The following is a 27,852-nucleotide window of genomic DNA, read 5'->3' on the forward strand; positions in this document are numbered from 1 at the left end:
AGCGCAAGACAACTACGCTCATTTCGTATCATTGTCGCGCCCGCGCGCTGCGCGCCTCTCAAGTGTTCAGTCGACGGACAGCGAGTGGGTCTGTGTACAGGGAAATGACGATGCCACAGATGTGCTGTTCCTGGCTGTGGACAAACAACATCTGTGAATACGCTGCGAAAGATCCAGTCGTCAGGGAAAAATGGATGCACTTTATTTTTTGCGGACGTCTCAGTCACGGCAGTGTTAGTTTAAGCGTTTGTTCTATACATTTGAAGGATGACTGTTTTGAGAACAAATCCCAAAATGATGCTGGCTTTGCCAGAAAACTGTTGCTCAAAGATAAGTCCGTGTCGACTATTCTGGCCTCAACAACGACGACGCAAACTGTAAGTAATGTATTTAAAACTTTAAACTACTTTTTAAATACGCTGAATCCGCAAATGTTCTGGCTGGGGGCGTTAATAATTGATGCATAGGCACTGACGTTAGCCAATCATAACAGTGGGCGTTAACATGGAACTCTTAAAGGGGAAACAACCCCAAAACAGACTGTTTGACTCTGAGGATGAGAAACAGGGTGGGAAAAGGTCATAAATCACTACATTTTAAAAGTTTTTTGTAAAAAAAACTATAGTAATACTATAATTGCACCTAAGGGAACATAATAATAAAATAAAAAAAAACATGTCATGACCCCTTTAACCTCATGTTGCTCCAAATCTATATGACCTTCTTAACACAAAAGTTATATATCATCCATACAACTGAAGACATAATATTGGCTCAACCAAAAAGTGTGAGATTGGGGGCGGGACAATCTCTTTAAATATTTTTAACCAACCAATCGCGTGTTATTTTCAAGCAATATTGTGGGCAATTGTGTTTAAAACTAAACTGTTTCCCAGCTCACTGTTACCGCTTTCTTCTCTAGACACAGCAGTTAAATGGCACCCACTGAGATCTACAGGGGTTTGTCCATTTAAAGTGAACGACACGCAACAGAGAGAGAGAGAGAGAGAGAGAGAGAGAGAGAGAAAGAGAAAGAGAGAGAGAGAGAGTCACTGCATATATGCTGGACAATGCAAATATGAAGTTTAAAAAGATTTAGATGTCACTTTTTATAAAGTGCGGCAGATGACACAGTCTTAAATAGCTCCATGCTACCAAATGGCAAAGACAGCTAATATTTCTCTAGGCTCATATTAAAAAGATCTAAAGGAACATCTAGTGCAGTGCTGTGGCTGAGCATGTCTGTGATGATCTAACTGGGCGCTGGTGTCATTCTTTCTGATGAGCTCTTGTGGACACGTGGATACAGTCCTGAGGGAACAGAATGAGCACACTGGATATTTACAGAGAGAGAAAGGGCACAATCATGTCATGTGGGAGTCTCAGTCAGATCTTATTATCCGTTTACTTTAATGGAAAACATTTATTTCTCAAAAAGCACAAAGTATATACACTATACCGTTCAAAAGTTTTGGGTTGGCAAGACTTTTACAGCCTCTTATGTTCACAGAGGATGCATTTATTTGATTAAAATACAGTAACACAGTTATTATGTTAAAATATTATTACAATTTATAAAAACTGTTTTCGATTTTAATATATTGTAAAATGTCATTTATTCTTGTGATTTATTCCTGAATCATTAGCATAATTATCCAGACTTAAGTGAAGATCCTTCAGAAATCATTCTAATCTGCTGATTTGCTGCTCAAGAAACTTAACATCACAGTAGAAAGCAGTTAAGTTTTTTAACAATGTATAAGTTTTTCCTTACTGTCACTTTTGATAAATTTAAAGGGTTAGTGTAACCAAAAATGAAAATTCTGTCATTAATTACTCACCCTCATGACATTCTAAACCCGGACCACAAATTAAGCTATTTTTGATGAAATCTGAGAGATTTCTGTCCCTCCATAAACGCAACTGACACTGACAAAAAAACAGACCGTATACTTTTGAACAGTAGTGTATTCCAAATAAACAATATGTTACAAAATACATGTTTTTTCTCTCTACTGCTAAGAAAACATATAAAAATTATTATATACAATATATATATTTTTTAAAATAAATATTATATAAAATTATATATATATACACATTTGTGCATATTTAAAAATAAAATAAACAAAATTACTTTTCTGGGGAGATACAATTAATGACTCATTTCGCACTCAGGGGCATATGCAATTTGTAACACGGAACAAAAAAAAAAAGATCATTACATGTACAACAACCGAGAAAGCAACAAGACAAACACAAGGGCTATATCAGAGAATGTCTAATAAGGGGAGAACTGCCACTCTCAGTAAACTTCCGGCTTCTGAACTGGTTGCAGTTCCACTCTGGTTCCATATGAGGGCGCTCACAAGACGAATGCAAAATTAATGGAGGTCTATGGAGCTATACCCCTCAAAATCCACTTTTCTCAGGATATAATTTTTTGTCTAGTAATTTGAATGTTGTATTCGAAAAAGATGCAAAGAAATGACACATTGCTGGGTGTAAGATTTTTTGGAGTCAAAGTCTTTTAAAATGTCAATGACGTCATACACATTCTAAAAGGACTACAACTTGGCACTCAAGACCGTAAGTAACACAAAAGTCCAGGGGCAAACAATAATAATTACATACCACTGGCGATTAGAAATCGTAAGTAGCAAATCAAGTATTTTGATATGTTCGGCCCAAATTTCCTTGTGGGGGTCATTTTAAAAACCATGGACAAACTTATTAGAACTGGACAGAAATACATTTAGCATGAAATTACATGAATAAACTGTGAATCTTGATATGAGTGATCATAATTCAAATCAAATAATGTGACCAGGGCTGTCTTTCCCAAAAGCATCTTAAGCTTAAGTTGATCGTAGAACGATTGCCCCCAATGGTCTCTACAATCAACTTAGGCGTACATGATTTTGGGAAACGCAGCCCAGGGCAATCAAAACTGAGGGGAAATTTTGTATTTCTGAGTGTACCAGCAATGTACACTAGCACAGCATAGTCATTTTTTGCACGTGTGTATCCCAGCCTGAGATCAGCCGTGTGTCAGGCATAAAATAAGCCTCATCAAAATTTTATAACCCAAAATAAACACCATTTTCTTCTTGTTGTCAATTATTTATTCCGTTAAATGACAGTTAAATCAAAACTGACCACCACAATGATAGGGTGTTGTGGGTGGTTGTCATGCAGTTGCTAAGGTGTTGTTCTATATGGTTTTTGTCATGTTGCCATTTGTTTAGGTTGCTAGTTCCTCCACCGATAGAGTGCAAGTACATTAATTTTCTCCATGATAAAACAGATTTTGAATGCTAACTTGTAAACCTTTAAAGACAGCCTTACTATGAGCTAAGAGGTTGATAATCGATGGTATTTCCTTCTGTTGAAGACGCCAGCACGCATTATTTCATTGTTTTTTAAAGCTGCAGTCCGGCACTTTTTTGGGTTTAAAAATATCAAAAAAGACATTTTTGAAAAAAAACGTAACCAGCCAGTGTTCAAAACGATCTGCTTGCCTTGCCTCGATTCAAAACGGTAAGCTTGTAATAATGATTTTAATTCCAGTGGTACTGGTGGATTTCCGCGGGAATTTCGAGCATGTCTTTGCGTCATTACATCACTTCTGTACACATAGAGAAGGAGTCCCCGGCTAGCGTGTGTGGATGATGGTGGAGATTTAGCTTAGCACTTGGTATGGCGGATCCCGAAAGTTTAAAGCGACAATCACCAGTGACAACTGGAGATTCACCAGTTGTAAAACCCAAAGACTTCAGACTTCAGAGTGGCTACAGAAAAAATATATTTTTCACGTTTTGACGTGATATAAGCAATCGTTAGATTTAATCAGCATGATATAGCTACTGCAATGCTTCCCCCACCCCCCAAATTTGGTCAGAACAAAAGTGAATGTTTCTTACTTGTTCAGATGACATTTTCCGATGAAAATTCTAATGTTGACACTTTCAAAAAGTATACTCTGAGATTGCTGATGACAGTACAGTATCCACAGCGACGCGGCAGCGACAAGTTCTCCTCAATACATTGTGTTCATCCGCGCTGTTTCATGCCGATTTACTACCCACGCACAGTTAATAATTCCGCGAATAACTGCAATTGCAGATTTCTAACAGAGATGGCGACAAAGAGGAAAAACGACGGACTGCAGCTTTAAATAATCGTGTTTAACACTGGTGAAAAACTACATTACCCATGATGCTTTACAGAAATTACACTAATCAGAGTTGAAAAAAGCAACACGCGCCATAAGATCTTGCTAGCTCCGCCCACGAGATCGAGTCGGTCTCTCTACGCTCTCAAAATACTTAAATCTTTGTATTATATATATATATATATATATATATATATATATATATATATATATATATATATAGTTGTTATTCTCCTCTGATTGGCTTAGTTAATGCCTTGTAACTCTTTAACGAAGACTTAAAAAAAAAATCCCTATGGGAAAAATAAATGGAAAAAATACTTTAGCGCCACTAAAAAAGTGGTGGCACCGTTGCACTCTATACTACAAAAAAGCCTTATTTAAAAAAAAAAAAAGTGGTTTCTTTAATCTTTATATTCTATTAAAATGATTGGCTCACAGGGTTTACATTGACTCACTCAGACATGATGCAACATCATGACATCACACAAGTGCTGCCGTTCAGCAACTATGAAATCTTCGAGCTGAATATAATTGCAGTTCATGCTACTGTTCACTAATGGATGCTGGAAGACGTGGAGCATCGCATAGCCTCTATTGCTCCAACTACAAAATATGTATAAAGTACTGGCAACAGATGGCAGTAAAACATCATGAAGCTGCAGACCTGCAGCCGCACGCACGCACACACTGCTGCTTCTTTATTAGTGGACGTGAAAACAAAGCTAGAAATAAGAAATATGACTTTTAGTTCATGCCACATTGCAAGTCCAACAGGAACAGCAATAACAACAAGCGATGATGGTAGATAATCTAAGCACCATCAACCCACCATCCACCCACCCAGTTCTTTGTTGGCCCACAGATAATGTACAGATAAATATATGTTTATGCTGATTAAGGGCTATTAAACCGGTTCTTGCATTCATCCATGCATCCACTTCGACTTGTTTTTCCTCCTCATCTGAATGAGAGCCATTTAGAGTCACAATAAATTGCTGCCACTCATTGATATTTTTTCTCTCTCACATTGTCCAAAACATATCAATAGCTCAAACGGACTCTGTCATCATAAGCAACCTAAGATGAATGTAGACTTGAAGAGCTTTGTTCCCACATGCATGCTTTTTGAGAGCCACGCAGACGCGTCAAAGGCCGGTGGCAGATAACACGCATCCCTTGATCACCCCCACCGAGGGAGCCGATAAAGACAGGCGCAGCCCCTCAGACTCACTCAACCAGCTGCACTGACTTTCCTGCATTAAAGTGTCAACACATTTTTTTGCATAACAAGCTCACTCGAATGGCTTCAGTTATTTTGGGCAGCCTGTGTTCTTAGTCATGTCTCCAGCTGATCTTCCAGACCCAAATTACAGGCACGCCCTACGGCTTTGAGAAGCTGCTCCAGATGAGGAGTCTGACTACTTTCCTGATTAAAAATAACAATGCTGACAGCCTGCCAGACACAAATATTACTCTCAGAAAGCTGGTATATTTTCAAAGCTGCATGAAAGAAACATTTGGAGAACAGCTGTATTGAAAATATGGTGATTACAGTGAGAAGACTTGTACATGTATTAGTATATATTTAAGCGGCAATATGATGGGTCATAATCTCAGCACATAGAAACTCTGACATATATATCATGTATGTATGTATGTACTGTGCATGTGTGTGTGTGTGCGTGCGTGTGTGCATGTGTGTATATATATATGAATGGATGGATGAAGTGGACTCATACAGATTGATGTGTAGGAGGCAGCGTACACTTGTGTAGGGACAACATGAATTGAAGCGCAGCCAATCTCTTTAGGAAAATAGAAAAAAAATGACTCATCTTGCACTACAAAAAAACCCCTTTAAAATGTCCTTCCTCCTGATGCCACCTGCAATTGTTGAGCAATGTTCACAGCAGCAAATATATATATATATATTTTTTAGGAACTAACTCCTCCAAATTTTGAGTACGTTCTTGCCTTGTTGTTGACGTATTTCATATTCAGAATAATTTTATGGTCTTAAATATAATACCATAAGCAAAGTAAAAACCAAATTCAACAACTGGGGGGACAAAATATACAGCACCAACATGGGGTCTCAGCAGTTGCTTGGGAAATAAACAGAAAAAGAAGCAAAAATATCTGCAGATCTAATGCATTGATCCACAGAGCAGCCACATTAAGACTTGCTTCCTTTTTCTCTCCAAGAAAAACCAGCAGTGTTTCCCCAGGAATAAATGGCATACATTTAAATAATAATATGTGCAAGGGAATGAAAAGTTCATGTGTAATAAAGGACAGGACACAATGCTGTGTAATGCAGCGGCTCACGCTTGTTGACCTTTGGCTTTGTGTTAACAGAAATGACTCACACAGCAGACTTGGTTGAACGCCAATCGCAGCAGAAGCATCTGGCAATATATGCAGGCATACATACACAGGCAACAGACTAGGAGGAACTCACACGGTAAACAAGAAGTCACCACCGCAAGCTTTTAACCTAATTTAACCTGTGTGCTGCGCAAACCAGTACTACACCAGACTGAAGCAAACTCAACATTGAAAAGCCTCCAGAAATACATATGCAAGATCAACAGACCACATTAAACGGGTAACCTTAAAAGCAGTGTGCACAGCATATCGACTGCTAATAGTATGCGTTTTAAAAAAAGACGACAGTACTGCTTATTTGCTGTATATCTATTCAAAAAAAGCCAAAAAAAGCCAAAGGAAGACTCCAGCAGGCGGAAACAAGAAGAGGAGGGCCGAACTGCTCAGAAACAGCACAGTCAAACTGTGTTCACAAAGTATGAATTAATAAGATCAACGTATGAATAAAAGATTGTTCTTCAAGTGAATTGAATACATCAAACATTCACAACAGAATGTTATTCCCAGAAATGGGAGAGAGGGAGAATGAGGTGTAAGTTTCAGACTTCTTTAAAACTCAGATGCGGGCTTTGATGTCTGAAATCTAGATCAGCAGTTTAAGAAGACTGATCAAAAACTTTGGACTAAAGTATTTCTTCCATCTTTTCTTGAAGCGGGGGAAGCGGTGGTATATTGCGCAGTCGAGTCGACTCATCCACTTGTCACTTGATATGAATTTATGTGAGCTGAGTAAGATCAGATAAGATAGAAATGTATTGATCCCTGAGGGGAAATTTGCTTGTCACAGTGGCACAGTGTCACGCAGAACACAACTGTGCATCATGGGCCAGTAAACACAAAAGGGCAAGATAGAACAGAACAAAATGAACACCATAATAGAGTGACTCACTTGCGATACCTCTGAAATTAAAACATGCACACATAATAAACACCATAAAGTCTGTAAGCTGCACACAAGTGGCTAACAGAAGTTCTCTTTAATCGATAGCTCCAAGTGAAGATGCTGTTATAAATATAGTCAACATTTATTATCCGCTGGATTATTATTATTTTTTTAATTTCCCCCCACTACATTGTTATATGGCTGGTAATCAAATGCATAACGTATGTACAGTGAGGCACATACTTACTCATAGCATTATACAGTGCTCTGTACACTAGAGTTCCTGCATGAATGTAATACTGGATGAACTGCATTTGACAAAATGGTTCAAGTTAGAGCAGAGCTCACTGCGTGGGATACTGTATCCAACAAAGCAATGCACTCAACTTGACCTTCCGCACTGTGATGAATGAACCACAAGTAAAAACAATTTTAACTTTTTTTGATTTTTAACTGTACTTTATACAGGGTTGAGTCAATTCTTTTTATTTACACAAACACACGCACGCACACATACAGACATTATGGGTTTTATACTCTACAAACTGTATATTCTATCCACTTACAATAAAACTCCCCCAAAACCTACCCATCACAGAAAACTTTCTGCATTTTTACATTTTCAAAAAACATCACTTATATCACAATGTGACGTATAGAGTATAAGCTGTTTTTCTCAAAAAATGTTTAACTAACATTTCTACTGGTGGGATTTCAAACACTGATTCGTATTATGTTTAAGGCATTACCACATGTTTGTGGGTATTTCAAACTTGAAAAGAAGGAAAACGCATTATTTGAAGCGATTACATAAATCATCGTTCCAATTTCTTTCCAATTCAAATCATATTCAGCAGTTGAACTGTAAAAGGCATGCTAAATTTAATTTTATTGCTGCGGGTGCTTTGTACCATCCAGCTTGATGATAAATATACAAGTGATCCATAAGTAATGATGCAGCGTGACACGTTTCCATTAACTGAGACAATTGACAAGGTTTTCAATCATTCTTCAACAGGTTTTTCAACAGCTGCTATAAACATTGACGTCTCAAGTGCTGAAGAACATTCGCCAAACGGACCGTTGACACAGACCTAAGCATCTCAAACTCGCTGTACTGCTCTTCAGTATATCATCAGTGGCCAATGATTCACGTTACTTTCTCCAGAGCCTGATTTTTCAAATGTCACCCTTTACACAGAGGCAATGCAAAACCTGAGATGATGGGAATCCCCACAACAGGTTTAAGATAAAAAAAACCTTCACTTGTTCATGATTGTGGAGCATTTAATTAAAAACATATATGGAGTTAACCCTCACTGTAAAAAAAGATTAGTTGACTTAACTTAACTAAGTCAAGTCATCTTGTTTCTTTGACTGAGTTAATTTGAGTCAACTTATAGTGTCAAGTTTATGCATCAATTCGTGTTTTGAAGTGTAATAAACTTGACACTATAAGTTGACTCAAATTAACTCAGTCAAAGAAACAAGATGACTTGACTTAGTTAAGTTGAGTCAACTAATCTTTTTTTTACAGTGCTCCTTTGCTTTACACTTGATGTTAACATGGCTGCAGGGATTTGCTCCCATTCAGACACAAGAGGTCAGGCAGTGATCATTCCGATTCATCCCAAAGGTGGTTCAGGTCTGGGCTTTATGCAGGCCAGTCAGGATTTTCCACACCGGACTAAGTAAATCATTTCTAGATGCACCTCAGGTGATTGTAAAGCTGAAACAAAATGGCTCATGCTTGTCTATGAGATTGCACAGCTGTATGATTGATTTTCTGCACAGATGTATCTAGAATAGCCAAACCCATTAATTATAACTGGATGTCTATGTGCTTCTAGCCATGAATGCACACGCATAGCCCCAAAACTCACGCACAGCACACACATAAAAACGCCAACTCATTTACGGTAATTAAAAAGAATAATTAAATCACGTGACATTCAGACTCTCTCCTCTAATGAAAGGTGCCACGCTTCTTCCGGCTGCATTAAGATTCTGTTTAAGTTCCACTTGGCTGACCTTGATCCAGTACCATGCAACGCGTGATCTCATCAGATCTTCACGGCTCAAGCAGACCCAGAGAGATGACCTCAAAAATCAAGAGGCAGAATTATTGATATCGACAATGCCCGGTTTATTCTCACCGTCTGACAGGAGGAGGAGATTAGACTCTCACGTCAGTGCTCGGAGGTCAGGGACAGGGTACATATACTGTATATGGAGATGAAGATATATCAGGATATTATGATTATCATCAACCAAAAGATGAAGAGATTAGGCTTTGTATATAGGAGTAAATAATACTGTGTGCAGCAACTTCAGTTACAGTAAAGTGTTAATCTTTTAATCTGCATATAGATTCTAAGTGTATTTTTTTTGTTATTTTGTGGAATTTGTCAAATATTTTTCTAGAATTTCCTTTTCTTTTTCAATTATGAATGCAAAAGACTTTTGCTTTAAACAGGCGAATCTCTCCCAGTTGTCTTCAGCATCAGTTGTTGGCACAGTATGGTGCATGTGCATTTGTTTGCAATGATGTCTTTAACTTGCTGTTATCTTAATGTTATTTAAATGGCAATTCTGCACTCCTGTTAAACGATTTTAGTTGCTGGTGCATATTGGCCAATTCAAGACACTCACTGCTTCAGACACCACGCTGTGTCAATTGCTGCTTCAGTTTTATCACTTTTTATCCTGTCAAACTTGCAGTTGAACCTTGCTACTTTTTGAGGAAATTTTGCATAAACTTACAATTTTGATACTTAAGACGCTTTCTGACTGTTATCACATGCAGCCTCTGTAATTGACTCTCTAATTTCTGGTTTCTTACATTTGTTTTTGCTTAGCAACACTAACCTTTTAATCTTATAAAAATAACCTGGGATCATAGGTCACCCCACATTTAAAATGTTACTTGCATCACGTCGTTCCAAACCTGTATTGACTTTATTTCGTCCGGGGAGCACGAAAGAAGATATTACGAATGATATTTAAAATGTTATCGGTTTTGTTTACTGTTATTAATTTTATGGTTTGTTTATTATACAATGAAGGACAATGGGGCTCCAAAACAACATTGGACCCTATAGATTTTGATTGTAAGGACAAAAATATTTTTTTTGTGCTCCACAGTGAAAAAAAGTCTTGAAACAACATGATGGTGAGTAAATGATGAAATATTGTTTATATTTTAGTGAAATATCTCTTTAAGTGTCACTGATGCTCCTGCTCTAGAATGTCAAATGCATTTAAGGTCATGACACGAATTTTTAAAATTATTTTAATATGTTCATTGAGGTTAACTTATTCTTTTCAACCCTCATTCTGACCCTCTGCCTGAATGGATCTGTTTTTAAGGGGCGGCTCTAAAGGCTTGTTAGTAAACAGCCACATGATTGGCTAACGCCATTGCATAGAAAACAGTATCAACGCCCCGTCGATATTGTACGCGAGTAAGTGTTTTAAAAACGTTATCCATATAAAACTGTAATTTACAGAGAAAGCATAATGAAATCCATGTGTGATGCTGCTGCTTTCAGATTCAATACAGTTAACTGCTTCATCTTTCAACAAAAGTTTCTCTTTCCAAACTCTCCATTACACTGTGCCTCGCTGAAAAAACAGCATTTTAAAACACATAATCCTCAGACGCGATCCGGGATGCCATTAAACCATCCACTTGTTTTCGCCGCTGGGATCCTTCTGCAGTCTGTACAGAGATGCAAATGAGCCGTTTAAACTGGACGCGCCAAAGCGAACTTACTTTCACTCTTCCATCTGTCCTGTTGTCGACAGACTCAAGTCAGAAACTTCTGTAACTGTATGCAGTGTAGACAGCGTCAGTGATTTTAATGGGTTCTATTTGCTTTTGACGCGGCGCTCTCATCCGGTATAGGCAAATGTGAGCCGTTAAGCTACTGAAGGCCAGTGGGCGGGGCCAATGGTGCGATGATGTAAAACTCTTCGTCGTGCCATATGCAAATATATTTACCTGTGTGATGTCACAGATCCCACAATATCAAAACAAGCTGCTTTTGTAGCTTTTTTAAATAATTGAAAAAAAAAAGTTTTATAATGAGCAGGACGTTTTAAGCTCTGAAACTTGTAGGATGCCTTAAAAGTACGAAGCCCTCTTATATGTCGAAAGATCAAGGCAAATTTGATTTCTCATGTCATGACCCCATTTCATTTCTCATTCTGTACCATTTGAATCCGGTATTTCTAAAGGATTATATGCACCATTTTTTACAGTATCTCACAACATCATTTAAAATCTTATTGGACATGGATGTGCCAAAGAATGTCAAAAGAACGACTCATTCTGTGGAATATGGAGAACAAAGAAAGCAGACATTCAGAAAAGTGCAGATGGCACATCTGACAATATCTCCATTCCATCAGCGAGAGTATTTCCTCAGACGAGTGACAGAAGGAGAGAAACCTTCTCCAAGCCCTAAGAGATGAGACCGCTGAGTCAAACAAGACAGCAGGAATATCTAGAGACAACTGATACAGGCTGTCGGATTGTTAAGTTAGAAGTGCTTGGCATCTAAACACATCCCCTATGGGAGAAAAGCTGTTCAAGAAACCCATCAAATATACAAGTGAAATCAGCACTCTAATGGCCGAGGTCTGGACTGCATTGGCTAAAAAAAGTTTAAAAAAAATATATGCACTAAAATGTTGCTTAAGTGCTCTGAGACCACCATTACATCTGGAGAGATTTCATTAAACCCATCCAGGGCTGAGATAAAATGTAATTGAATAAATGAAAGCAAAGCATAAGAATGATGCATAAAACATGTAGACACTGTAGTTTTATAAACATGAAACATTTACCAATACCAATACAAATTTGTTATACTTTTTGAGAGGACAAGTGATTCATTTCAGGTTAAATCTAAATAGGGCTGTCAATCAATACAAAATGTATTTATTGTTGTATTCTATCTGCAATAGTTTTAAACTATTTGCCCTACTGTATGAACACATGCAGAATATTGTTTTTCATGACTGTGCCATTTTTAAGATGCTCTGTCAAAGTCAGTATTGGAGAAGGCACGATTGTGTATTTGTTTTCAATGAATCGTAAAAAAACAACAAAAAAAACATTAAATGAACACATTGAAAAACCTAATTCTAATATTTTATGATTCACTCGCATTATTTAATACAGTTATGCTAATAGTAAATAATTGCAATTCTATTAACAGCATCTTGAAATGTAAGCCTTTTGAATTCTTATGCAAATTACTTCTGCAATATATTCAAGCACGGTCATCTTTACTAAATATAAATCATAATAGTAACTGTGCAAGTTTGTGGCCTACAATACATCTTCCATTTGAGTGGTTATATGTATATATGTTCATTTCATTATATAAATTGTGAAATTATGTGCAAGCAGTGACTGGCTCCCTCAAAATGTTAATTTGCATTATTATTAGGTGATGAAATGAACAAAGACTAATAGCAGTATGCCATATGAAAAAGCAGCTTTGATGTGACTCCCACAGCATTCACATGTCAAAACTCATGAGTCCTAAGCATGAGATTCACAGAGCCCAGAAAAGAGCCGCTGCCATTTATAAATGATAACGCATTCAATATTAAAACCTGTAGCTGTGATATACTGCGGGAGCATATCAAATTGGCATATAGGAAACATGCATTAAATTGACTTCTGAATCTTCAAGAAAAGCCAAACACTTCAGAGTTTCCCAGAGGTTGATTTTGATTAAAAGAGATTTCACTTTTTTTCTTTCTTGTTTTTATATGAAGGTCAAATTAAAAACTTTTGGAAAAATTTTATTGGCCTCATCCTTTTTTTAGTGGTTTTGCTACTTTGGCGAGAGATTATAATAATCCATATGAAAATTCTTCTGATCAAAGTCACAGTATGCTAGTGTGAAAATTCAAAATCGCTGTAGGAAATGGTACATGAATAAATGTGCTGTAATATGAAAGAACTTGGTGTTCCATTAAATCCAAACTGTTAGAGTGGTAAAATGCAGATTAGCTAATATAGAATAATTTCTTGTACAAATAATAATTTCTTAACACTTTCTTCACAGCAAAAAATAAATAAAAATTAAGATACTTTTTTATGAGAAGCAAAACTGCACAAGATATTAAGTCTTGTTTTCAGAGAATATGTCTCAAAATAAAGTTTATTTTCCTTACATGTTTGGTAAATTGATACAAAAACTTTGCAAGGTTCATGCTTAAACCAAGAAAAAAAGGTTTAATATCTTCACAGTTCAGCTTCTAAAGCTAATTAATTTGTTTCACTAGTGTTCAAATGTTTTAAATCAGGACAAACACTACAGAAAATGATCTTTTGCGGTGTAAAAATAAATGAAACAATTCTCACCTCACTGTAATTGGCACCAAGCTATCGTTCCTGATATTCTGATGAGCAGCTGTGGTCAAAACATGAGCGCCACTGCAGCCCAGCCTGGCCACTGGTCTTTCATTCTGGAGAAACACATGGAGGAAACGCTCTCCGAAATTTTGCTCCCGAGCTGAAAGGGAAGAAGGAATATAAAGAGATGAGGAAGCTTTCACTCAGAGCTTATCATCATGAAATTTAGCGATGACCTGTTTTAATTTGGGGCTAGAAACCATGTTCAAGTCATACAAAATCTCTGACCTTCTGTAAAGTCACTCAAATGCTAGTTCTTTCAACATTTGTATGACATAATATATATATATATATATATTATATTTATGAAAATAATTCTACATTTATTGTTTAGTGATTTATTGTGTTCAAACTCACAGTTTAGGTGTGAGTTATTGAATCATTCGCTCAACCGATTCATTAAAAAGAACAAAACAAGCGACTGGCTTTATGAGAGCGTCAATGAATCATTCACTCAGGAATGAAACGCTAGTATTGCAGATTGCAGACTTCATTTGATACTATTTTCATTTGCGGAGCAAAAATACACAAAGAAACTGTCCAACTTGATTGTTAATACTTCACAATAAGGTTTCATTTATTAACATTAGTTAATGCACCGGCTAACATGACTTGACCGTGAGTAATACATTTGATACAGTATTTATTAACTTGATGTTAATAAAAATCCAGCTGTTCATTGTTTGTTCATGCTAATTCACAGAGCATTAACTAACGTTAATAAATACAACATTCGACTTAAATAATGTATTAGTAAATAAAATTTGAAAATGAACATTAACTAAGAATGAATGCTGTATAAGTATTGCAATTCTTAGTTTATGTTAACAAAATTGGTTAACTAACTAATGAAACCTTATTGTAAAGTGTTACCACTTCAATATATTCATATCAATATCGCACTTGCATTCATGCTCTTGGGTCTGACTATTTAGATTGTTTCTTTCATGATTTATACATTAACATTCACCATTTTTATTTCCTTGTTCATTATTTGCAAACCTGCCAACAATAAGTGGTAAATAGAAGTACACTGATTAAGTACACAAGGTTTACAGCGTACAGAAGCACAAGGTAACACAACTAAATCAATAAGCGCCTATTTTATTCCCATCTGAGCATGAGTAGTCACAACAATATTGTCAAGCTTCCTGCTTGCTGTGGCATATCTGGCAACAACCCCAGCGATTGCAGATGCACTTGACACCTACTGCATCAACTCCAGTTGTATTTCTTCCTCTTTTTTATGTAAAGGGGAGGGGGGATGGGGGTGTAAGGAAATGACAAATTACACCTTATTGTCCCAATGGCCCTGTTACCCTGTACTGGGTCTAACGGAGCGTGCATCCTCTTGTCAGTACCTGTCACCTGTTATATTGGCTCTGCCTCTCGTCTGCTGATGACTGAAGCCCAGCGGGTGTCTGACGTGGTGCTCGTGGGACGCTTTTGTTAGGAGGGGAGGGAACAGATGAGGTGCAGGTGTAACTCTTAACATCATCCCGCATTCTGATGCATGTCTTCAAGCTTCAGTTTGTCTTCTGGTTTTATTATGTCTTAAATTTAAACTGGGGTGCACACCTACACATCTGAGTGCTACAATCCAAGAGCGGAAAAACACTCGGACGCAGGAGGTTCATTTAGTGATAGGCATATAAAAACATTGAACTGACATTGATCATTACATTACAGATTAGATACCAGTGGTGCTTGGTTTTCTTCAAGTTTCATAGAGAGACATTGTGGTCCAAAACAATGAGGCCACATTTTAATACGAAAGGATTTATCTATTTTTATGGAAAAAGTGTTAAAAGATGTTAAAACAAACGTAAGTTACGAAGAGGAAATATTCTGTATTATTTCTAAGCCACTAATCAAAAATTAATTTGTGACATTGTAATGTAAAATATAATATAATATAATATAGCCTAATATAATATACAGGTGAAACTAAATTTTTTTTAATATCGTGCAAAAGTTGCATTTATTTCAGTAATTCAACTTAAAAGGTTAAATATATATATATATATATATATATATATATATATATATATTATAGACTCATTACATGCAAAGTGAGATTTTTCAAGCCTTCATTTGTTATAATTTTGATGATTATGGCTTACAGCTTATGAAAACCCCAAATTCAAAATTAGAATATTGTGAAAAGGTTTTCATAGCTGTGAGCCATAATCATCAAAATTATAACAAATAAAGGCTTGAAATATCTCCCTTTGCATGTAATGAGTCTATATTAGTTTAACCTTTTAAGTTGAATTACTAAAATAAATTAACTTTTGCACGATATTCAAATTTTTCGAGTTTTAATATAATATAATAGTCACGTTTTGTTTAATCTCTGCCGCAACAACGCTGACAATACTATACCACACTGTAAGAATTTAAATTATTTGGATAAAATCAATTTTATCAAAATAATTACATGTAAATACGTAAAAAAAGTCACAGAGGAAATATTCTGTAAATATTCAAGTAATAATGTGAAATTGAGCATGCAAGCGTTTTTACTAGTTGTCTATAGGATAGTTGTCTATAGTATAGACTTTAGGACCACACTGTAAGAATTGGAATTATTTGGATAAGATTGACATTGATCAAAAGTCTGCTCACCACTGCAAAATAAACAAGTAACTAATCACATTCACGCTCTAATTAAATCAGTCAGTTTCCCGCCTCTAAAATTGATGAATCTGTCACTAGCAGAACGAGAGAGAGCTAACCCAAATGCTTGCTCCCTGTCTTATTTTACATGGCTAATCTATGAAAGGAATTTCATGAAGATTCTGACAGGTTGAGACATGAGATAAACACTGTCATATTGGCCGTGTCAGGTGAGCTGCATATGCAAGACTAATCTGACAGGGTGGAAGTAAAATGAATTTTCTAACTTGACATCAAGAGCAATCTCATTCAAAGATGACAGTTTCATCCAGCTCTGCCTTTAGTGCCAACAATTTATAGACATGACTCATCTCCCTATCAGGTTATTTAAATGTCAGGTGATTGCCAAGACCGCTGCTACTGATGTAATATGGGCTGCATTTTAGTCATTTACAATAAGCTTGGAACTTTTGAACAATGCCGACTGCAAATGTGACAGTGAAACAATATGATTGATAAAGCACTTCACACTGAATGATAATATTTCAAACCTGTATCATTATGAGCACAATATTCAGCAGAACCGCAAAAAGGGCCCATCCACAATTTGTGACATCACACATTCCTGCTTATGCTGACAAATGCAATGACTGAGACTAACCAGACACAATTATTTGTTATATTTAACAAATAATATTTAAAACCCCATCAACCAACAAGATGTGTATGTGTATGATTATTACTCTCTTGTATAGTGTCTCTTGTTTTGTATTTTTTTTAATGTGTATTGCATGCTTTAAAGCTACACTGTGTAACTTTTTTAGTTTATTCTTAGCTAAAAACACTAAGTTCTTTCAAAAATATATGTGCTCATTAATGTATATTTACTTCGTTCAAGTAATAAAGTATTCTCGTGAGTGTATAATATGCCATTGAAAATACATACGGGTGGGGGGTTCGAATGTCGGTCGCCATGTTGCCCCTCCATCTTGAAAGTACATTAGCCAAAGAGGGACATACCCGTTAATTCAAGCTTCGCCTTTCGCGTCTCCGCAATTCACTGGGACCGGCCCTGTTTTTATTTTTTCCTTTCCCTCTACCTCTACCTCTCCCTCGCACCTCCGTCACATCAACTGATCTCTGCTCACGGAGAAAATGATATAGCCTACAATGTAAACTTTGCCTTACGCTAGTGATGTCGTACAATATACAGAATAACGATAGCACTGATAAAAGATACTTTACTAAGATTAGCTTGCATTCGTCTGGGAACCTGATAGCTGATGTTAGCAATGAAATGGTAAAAAAATAACGAAAACATAAAACTATTATTCATTTTACATAGATGTCATAACCTATATGTTAACTGACAAATTAAATAAGTGCAAATTATAATAGTTTTATAAAGTAACCTCATCACTTGAAGGAATACTCATGGACGAGGTCGAACTGGAAGCCATGTTAATCTTGGACTACATTGGCCACCGTAGGAGTTAAAACGAAATCGGAATTGAGAGGAACATAAACTAATATTCACTGGATGGTCATATACCTTTTCACCGCTAGATGGGGGTAAAAAAATCACACAGTGTAGCTTTAATGATAGAACCAACAGTTAAATATACAATATGTAATTTTATTTGCCGCTAGGGGTCGCTAACCTCTTACAATAACAAAGGCGTAGGTTGATGACGCAACATTCCAGCTGAATTATGGAACTTGTCGTCAAGCTGATGGATCTGATAACGTTTATGGATTAGTGAAAACATTGATGTTTTTAACATGACTGTGGAATAAAGTAGGGTGCGATTGCTAATGAGAGACAGATAAGTTATCAGCGCCACACGCGAGTCCCGCGGACATAAAAGAACAAGGACATTTAATTCAACCAAAGTACCCACAAGTGCTGTATTAGGCAAGGAGTATTACTACTACTCACACAGGTCAGTTTATTAGACGAATTACACTTGTGAGGTAACGCAGCGCTGTTTAGGTTTACACTATCACACTAAACTGCATTTGAGTGTGTTGAAAGTTATAATGTTATTCTATGTGTTGGTTTGTTTGGCTATATGAGACTAGCAGTAAGCTACATCAACATTAGAATAACATACAGATCATATTCTAACATTTCATCATGTTGAACTATATAACATTGATTAGTTTTATGTATTTTTGCTCACCTGTCTAATAAAGTACATGCAAGAGTCGAAGTTTGTCACGGACGCAAGCTCTCTGCATCTCTCTGCAAACGCAAGCATTGATCCTTGTTTTAGTTCTCCTTTTGTCACAAAGTCTATTTGCCATGGTCCACAACAACAACATCGTGAGCGTGCCTCTAAACATTACGCTGCTGACCACGTCTGTCGCCATGGTTACTATGCAGTACTATGAGCGGAGACCAGGGATAACGCGGATATTACGTCATTGACAGGTGAACATGGATTTCGGGACGGCCCATTATTTAAAATGAGAATTTCTCTGAAATTAAAATCTTTGGGAACTTTTGGGATATTGTAGTACACAACTGCAGTAAATATATCACACTGTGCAAGTGATTTTTGGATATTCTATCAAAAAAATTCTTACATGTTGTACCTTTAATAACTTCACCTACCCCATGTTTGGTATCTAGGAATTTGTATTTTGATGAGCTAAATTATTGTGTATATTATACGTAAGTTGATACCTATGCAACATATTAGTATTACAAGCATCTAATAGTTTCTACATCAACACCAATCCAGCTACACATGCAAATAAGTCAACTTCCAAACAAAATAACTTTTCCCTCTGGAAAATTGCACCTTTTCTATTGGTCAAGCCAAACTCCGAGGCGTGACCTCTGTGAAACTGTGACCTCCCTCTCTTCCCTCTTCTCCTGGTTGTTGTGCGTGTGGAACCGGAAACCCAACTTACACGACCGACCACAACAGAGTCAAACTAACCGCATAAGTTTGTAATAATTTCTTTATTCAACGCAGAAGAAATCGATTGCAACTTTAGCACTGACTCACGAAACCATCAAAACCTTCTTCAGCAACTTAACAGACTGTTTAAAACTGCAACGGCAATGAAAGTATCGCACATTTAATGAGATGCTTTGAAATAAGAATGGTTCTTTTCATGTGGTTAAATGACTCCATAACTTAATTTCCTGTTCCCGGTTTAATCCACTTCCACTTTTCCATTTCCCATGTACGTGTGCTTTGTGTGTATGTGGTTGTTTAGATTAGTTGTGTGTTTGTGATTTAGTTAATACAACTTTGAGCACAATACATGAGTTCCCTGATTCTGATTGTGCTTGCAGATTAATAAATGATTCCTGATCTTGCTACATGCTACAAAAGACTCTGTGGCCATAAAAAATTCCCTTTCTTAGAATGAATAAATCATCAATACTGAGTGTTTGCTGGACAAACTGATTAATTGATTGTACTATTAATTTAGCTACATCAAGTTAATCAGATTAACTAATCCAAATATTCATACTTAATTATAACAAGTTATGATCAATTATTAATTGTCATTTTTTTTTGCAAATTAGTCCATATCTATAACACTTCTCTCTTTATTTTGCCTTTTCAGGTGCTCCGCTAAAATATTTTCTGTTTGATTTTCGACATCTAGAAAGAGTAAATCTGATGACATTAAGATCTGATCGTCAACAGTCCGTTCAGAAAACGGGAAAGTCGTTTCTCCATCTAACAAGCTCTAATCTGATTGGCTTACTTTATCTGACTTCCCAATTGACTAAGTAAGGGCACACATTAATTTTAATCAATTAGTCTAAAAACAAATTTGTGTTTACAAGGTACCGGACTGAGAGTGAGCGCGTTGGACATGGTGAATATTTATAGCCTATTATAACATCAATAAGTTGATTGGAAAAAAAACTGAACTCTCATGTACAACAGAGATTTGTCAGCGTTTGATGGAACAAAACGGACCATTTATAATATATTCTTGTTTTCCAATAATGATACTACTTAAAATTTTAATACATTATAATTCATGTAAATCTAATTCACTCAATTACAGGTAAAATCCCCAAATACTCATTCATTTGGAGTTCGGCGCAGCCAAGGGACCATATTTGTTTAGGACAAAGTAATTGAAGAGCATCATCCAGCAGGGTTTGCCAATTAGCTAATGGGATCAGCCATCATAACTTTAAATTCAGCCCACAGCACATATACTGGTGTGATTGATTCCACCTAGAGACATTTGCTATGTCATTAACATGTCCTGAGAGAGGACTTCATTACTGGATAAAGAGGTACAGTCGACTGTCCGGCGTTTTAATTTAGCACTGAAGCTTACAGTTATATTCACAGTCTCATAACTCAGTGTGTGTAATCCGCAGCGAGGGAGGCTGGGAAGCCAATTATTCATTAACACACACTGATAGAGTGCGAGTTATCGAGTCAAAATTTCCGCATCGTTTGAAGGTGATTGCTATTCAATAGACACATCAGGGAAAATATATCATGAATGCGATGTCAAAATTAATTACTTACCTCTCAAATCAAACTGACATTATTATTGTAACATACGCTATGTGTATTTATATACAGCTGTTCACCCTGATCTTTGAGCAAGCAACGAGCAGGTAGCCATAGAGACATGTCATTTACCACGAATATGTCACTGGTTTCGAATTAGCACAGAAAATGAAGTCTGTGTAGAAATGATTTAAGACCTAACATGGTTTCCATGGTAAATTGTTTTAGATACATTTCTACAAGAAAATGAAAAAGAAAGCCTAAAATAATGGACTCATCTCATCTGCGCAAAGCATTTCGCAAACTCTTTTTGAGACACGGATACTAACCTATAAGGCACGTACCTCTTGTCATTAGCACATTTAGCTATTAAAAGAACCCATAATAGAATGGTACAGGGACGACGTATTTTTACTACTAGTGAGTAGATAAGTTTAACTTTTCAGCTGATGACATTTAATGTCCCCGACAACCTCTGTAGTACCATTTAGCTAATCGCATTTTACAAGAAAAGTAAAAGCTTTTAAAAAAATAAATAAATAAAAATCACAAAGGGGTATTACTGATGCCTTTTATATTGTAGAATAAAATGTACAAATATATTGAGCTTTGCGTTCACCACTGACCTTACACTGTAAAAAAAGTTGTTGCCTTACATTTGGAAGTACAATCAACTTGGATGTTTAAGTCAATTTAACTTAAATTAGGCTACATTAAACTGACCTAAAAAACGAGTTGGATCTTGTATAACTTATAAAAAAAAGTTTAAAATTGCTTAACTTCTTTAAAGCATTGTAAAACACATGTTGTCATAACTTATTGATCATATAATTTTTTACAGTGTATTTCAAGCATTTAACCAAAAAACGCATTCAAAACCCCCATTGACTTCATGCCGATGGAACCGGAAGTGCTAAAATGCTAACTCAATTCCAGATTTTGGCCTACAAAAATACGTCATCCCTACACCATGTGGTTGAAGCATTTTTCAAATGTAAGCATCTCAAATTGAAAGAATTCACTTTTAAAAATGGCCAGCTTGATAGTCCAAAAAATTAATTTCAGCATATAGATGAGCTCAAAGCTATACCGACTCCAATTTTGATTTCACGGGTTTATGTGCCATGTTCTCCGGTGGCTCTCAGATACTCACTGTAGAGAATAGTACCATGAGGTGTCTTGCTCTTCATTGTCAAATACACAGTCCTCCTGTCCTCAGAGGAATGACTCGTAAAGTGAGTGTCTGACTGAAACAGGGACGTCAGAGACGGCAACTCCAAGAAAGAGGTACCATCAAAACGAGGGAAAAAGACAGTTGTATCTGAAAAAAAGAAAAGGCAAAAACAATTCTACTGGTAAAAGGTAAAGATGAAAATTCAAGTAAACATCCATCCACCATTTTGCCATTAACAGTTAGGGATTTTAAATGCATGTGGTGTGACAAATAATTTTTTTAGAAGTAAAACATATTTCAACATCTCTCAATTAATATTAGCTCATAAAAGTAAACGCACTCATGTAATGTGACACACACACCCTCACACAGTTGTGCTGGGATGATGTCAAAACTCTGAAGGTTAATTCACCACTGATTCCCTTGATATTTTCTAATGGGGTTTTATAATGTGGTTTTTCAATTTGTGAGTGTGTGGAATTTACATTACAGAACAAAACGTCAAAGTATCTTCAAGTTAAGTTTACTACATACTTTATCTTACTCATAAATTGAAAACAACTATAAAACCTCACATGGAAATCCCAAGGGAGCCACTGGCGAAGTAGTCTTCCAGGTTTTGAAGTCATCCCTGCACCTCTCTCTCTCTCTCTATAATATATATATTATACTGCATATTCATATTTTTTACATGTCATTAAATTAATACATTTACTTTTATGACTCTATGTTAATCGAAACACTTATAAATATGTATATATTCAGGGCTTATTTGTATATAAATAATTATTATTGATGTTTTTTTTTCTCTGTGAAAAGGGTCTATTGGTCTTAAATGAAGTATAGCATGTCACTCTGACATTTTTCAGTCATCTTGAAACACTAAAATGAACAACCTGTAGTTTATTTGACTAACAGCATTATGACTTCAGTTTTGACCGTTGACTGTAACCTCAAAGCTGAATGCACAGTCAAGAGCAGTAATGTCTGCCAGACTCTGATAAGAGTCTACACGTAAAGGCAGGAGGATCCTGTCAGGACCTGTTCTGGAGCAATGTTATCTCCCAGAGGGTGACAGACGACAGTGGAAGGTGGGTGTTGTCTGCTATGGTCACGACCTCTCTTCAGCGGTAATGATCTGTTAGCTTTAACACAGAAGGCAATGTATGTAGCGCGGCACTGTCAAGGCATATGTGACAAGACTCAAGCGTGGCCCATCAGCGGTGAACGTGTGTCAGGCTGTTGCTCATACATACAGGTCTACATACATCACATTATGGGTGATTCAGCAAGATCCAGGATGCAGTTCTCAGGCAGGCCAGAAAAGGCAATTTACTGTACATGACTTCTGCAATGACAAGCTAAAACGTAACTAACCAACACAAGGGACCAGTTTTGGTAGAGACATTTTAAAGCTGATATTTTCTCCACGCTGCTGCCTGTCAATTCGGAGAACAGTTCAACATCCAAGTATTAGAGTATGTTAGATGTGTAAAACTGAATAGAAGCATAAAACTAGGGCTGAGAAAGTTTTGAAAACTGAGATGTCTTTAAATTTTTTTATAAAATTTAATCTGGGAAATAATTTATGTTGACATGGTATATTTTATCTTATTCATCAACATAATAAAAATAATTTGTAGTTAATCTTATTCATTTCTGACCAATTTGTTAGAAAGCAGAACTGTACAAATGCCATATTCAGTGAATATTGTATTGTAACAAATGTTCTCTTACGTAGAGTTCTCTCCTACTGCGTCGAATCGACGCTGCGGGAAAGATATTTCTTTGTCGAGATTGAAGCCTAAAAATTAATCCTTAATTTTGTAATATGTAAAACGCTTTTCTGTAGCATACAACCCTAGGCGGAGCAATACCGCTCGCCCATTGGCTGCTCCGCCAGAAAAGCACAGCCTATGCGAGGCCAGTGACGCTGACCAATGAGGGCGCTTCGCGCCCTTCTGCGTCATCTCCCGCCGAAACAGGCGTGGCCTAGGTCTATAAATACCAAGCATAGCTGCTTCCACTCCGATTTTCTTTACTTCACGAAGCTACACGCATCGTAGGACCGGATTCGAGCCACCACAGCCGTCTGATACAGCACCTCAGCAGGACGAGCCCTTACCTGAAGCCGCTGGTCATCGCCGCCTTCAGCCGCCGTTCCCTGCTGCGCTTCTCCGGCGTGGAATATCCTTTACATTATGTGTGTGTGTTTTGTGTGTGTGTTCGCCGTCGCGTCACACAGTTTTTCCACACTAAAAGAGCCGAGCGTCTTTTTCAAGATGTCTCGCACCTCCTGTGGCTCGTGTTGAGCCCCACTCAGCGTCGGGGACCACGTGCTTGTGTTTCCTGCCTGTGAGTATCACGCAGCTTCAGCTCTCGTCGATGGCGGCTGCCATCACTGTGATTTGATGCCTACGGTGACTCTGCGGACTCGCCTGGCGTTCAATTACTGAAGCTGCATCTTTTCCGCCCGCTGTAGTGCCGCGCCGTGAAAAGCGCCGTGCTTAGCGGAGCCCGGAACCTCCCCCCACCACGAGGTGCTCGCCGCTGCTGCCGCCAGCTTCTCCGCCCGCTTCGCTGGACTCTCTGATCGACGGACAAGGGCCGCTGTGTGCCGCCGCGTCCGTCATGAACGAGGAAGGTGAAGCCGCGTCTGTGGAGGACGACTGCTTTTCTCTCCCGCTTCGGATGGGCGAGCTCCGAGGATCTCCCCTCCCCCGCCGCTCATGAGCGTCGACGGAGAAAGACCAGCATCGATGCGCTTACCGGCTGGATGGCTGTTTTTCTGCAGAGGAACGTACGTTACCGTCCTCACGACCCGCGCCCTTTTCTTCCTGAATTCACGAAGAAATCGCGGAGTCCCGGAAAGCCCCGTCTTCAGCCAGGATGCGCACATCTGCTTCGAGGGAAGCTACAGTGTTAAAATCCCGCCGCGGCCGGATTTCACAAAAATGTCTCGCTCGCACAGTCCCAACATACGCGACCGTGCCAGTGTATTTTGCAGTCACCAAATCAGCAAATGCTCGTTTGCCTGCACACAAACGCCGTTTTCACGACGCCCCAGGTAAATCTGAAAATGTATTTTCTGGTGTCCCGGCCACGGCCGATGGTGTGATGTGTGTATCCGTAATGCCCACGACCCTGTGCCCATTCGTACACACAAGCACAGCCCTACACAATACAGGGCTTGCACACATAAAATCGACTCGTCGATTGTGCAATACATGTAAGTTAGTGAACGTGCCCGCTTTTCAGTGCCCACAATCACTACACACTGCATGTCCCGTGGTTTCTGTAAAAACGAAACGAATGCACGGTCAGTCGGTTCTGATAGACAGTACTCTCTGTGCTACACGGTGTCCCGGCCACAGCCGATGATGTAATGTGTGTAACTGTATGCCCACGACCCAGTGCCCATTCATACACACAAGCACAGCCCCACACAATACAGGGCTTGCACACATAAAATCGACTCAATGTCGATTGTGTATTATATGTAGTGAGCGTGCCCGCTTTCAAGTGCCCACAATCACTACAAGCTACATGTCAACATGGTTTCTACGGAGACCGCACCGCGTGCTCTCTCTCTCTCTCAGCTGAGAGAGCTGAGCGCGCGCGCGGGCTGCCCGCTCGATAAGTGCGCCCCCGCATCACGCCATGTTACAGCACACGACTGCTCTCGTGTCGCCGCCATTTCGCGACCAGAGCCCGGTTTTTCAACCCGTGCAAGCACAGCCCCGTACAACACAGGGTCTGCACACATAAAATCGACTCAGGTCGATTGTACTTTGCATGTAGTGAGCGTGCCCACTGTCCAGTGCCCACAACCACTACACACTGCACGTTCCGCGGTTTTTCTGTAAAAACGAAACCAACGGACGGTCAGTCAGTTCACAAACACAGTATTCCCGGTGTTATAAATGTGCCCGCTACCACGCGCCCACATTTATTCACAAATATACGAGCCCTACGGGCAGCCCCGTTCAACACAGGGTTTGCACACTTAAAATCGACTCAGATCGATTGTGCTTTACATGTAGTAAGTGTGCCCACTGCCAAGTGCCCACAACCACTACACACTGCACGTTCCGAGGTTTCTGTAAAAACGAAACTAACGAACGGTCAGTCAGTACACAAACACAGTGTCCCCGGTGTTATAAATGTGCCCGCCACCAAGCGCCCACGTTTATTCACAAGCATAACGAGCCCTACGGGACTCGTCCCGCGCGCTCTCTCTCGACACAGAGAGCCGAGCGCGCGCGGGATGCATACTGTGTTAAACATGCCCCCCGCCTCACACGCCACGGCGTCCATGTCACAGCACACGGTTGCTCTCGTGTCGCCGCCATTTCGCGACCAGGGCCCAGATTACATTCAACCCCTAGTCACACGTGCAGATGCATGGGAAAGACTTCCCGGGGTCTCAGAATGGGTGCTAGAGACTATAAAAAGAGGCTATTCGCTACAGTTTCATCGACGCCCTCCCCGTTTCACGGAGAAAGTCGAAACCACGGTAAAAACAGAAGTAGCACATCTACTTCGAGCCGAAATAGCGAAGCTATTGAGCAAAGGGGCCATAGAGCCTTTATCTCAAGCTCAGAGCGAAGGGGGTCTGTACAGCAGATATTTTTCTGGTACCGAAAAAAGACGGGGGTCTCAGACCCATTCTAGATCTCAGGCATCTGAACAAAGCGCTGACAAAGCGAAAGTTCAGAATGCTCACGACCAGAGCTACCCTCGCGCAGGTTCGCCGAGGAGACTGGTTTATGGCAATAGATCTGAAAGACGCGTATTTTCACATACAAATTGCGTCACGTCACAGGCGATTTTTGAGATTCGCCTTCGAGGGCCAGGCATATCAGTACACAGTCCTGCCATTCGGCCTGTCTCTAGCACCTCGTACATTTACAGTGTGCATGGACGCGGCGCTGGCACCCCTGAGACTCCGCGGCATTCGAATTCTGAATTATTTGGACGATTGGCTGATTCTAGCTCAATCACCTTCAGAACTCATCCGCCACAAGACCCTAATTCTCGATCACCTCGAGTGCTTAGGTCTGAGAGTCAATTGGGAGAAAAGTTCACTGTTTCCCAGTCAAAGGATCTCCTTTTTAGGACTGGAGCTGAACTCGCTGTCTATGACAGCTCGACTGTCATCACAACGTAGGCGAAATTCCCTGCGGATGGCGAAATCCTTCCGCAGCGGCCACATAGTGCCGCTCAAGAGATTTCAGAAAATGCTAGGCCTCATGGCCGCAGCATCGACAGCTCTACAGTTGGGCCTGCTGCGCATGCGCCCACTGCAGTTCTGGCTAAAAGCGCGTGTACCGCGCCGAGCATGGGTTCACGGTCGTTATCGCCTCAAGGTCAATCAGGAATGCGTTTCAGCCCTGACACCATGGAGAGCGTCAGACTGGTACCGGTCAGGTGTAAGCCTGGGGACTTCCTCGAGCCTGAAGGTGGTGTCCACGGACGCGTCCACCTCAGGCTGGGGAGCACTGCTCGAAGGCAGACCGTTCTTTGGCCAATGGCAGAACGAGTCGAACTACCGCACATAAACTGCCTAGAAATGATGGCAGTGGACTTAGCGCTGAGGCGCTTCTGTCCTCGGATAAAGGGACACCACGTCCTAGTCCGTTCGGACAACACGTCGGTAGTAGCCTATAT

At 38.9% G+C, this 27,852-nt stretch overlaps 1 protein-coding gene across 1 annotated transcript in view; it reads right to left on the reverse strand.

Moving 5' to 3' along the window:
* eys (eyes shut homolog) overlaps positions 1-27,852 on the reverse strand; it is a 271,877-nt gene that overhangs the window by 29,510 nt on the left and 214,515 nt on the right. Inside the window, exons 36-37 of the mRNA XM_079634848.1 lie at positions 22,162-22,329; positions 13,834-13,984 (exon numbers count right to left, since the gene is read on the reverse strand). Coding sequence (XP_079490974.1) covers positions 13,834-13,984; positions 22,162-22,329 — 319 coding nt within the window. The remainder of the gene's footprint in view (positions 1-13,833; positions 13,985-22,161; positions 22,330-27,852) is intronic.

Source organism: Phoxinus phoxinus, assembly GCF_949152265.1.
Source record: "Phoxinus phoxinus genome assembly, chromosome: 14".
Taxonomy (NCBI): Eukaryota; Metazoa; Chordata; class Actinopteri; order Cypriniformes; family Leuciscidae; genus Phoxinus; species Phoxinus phoxinus.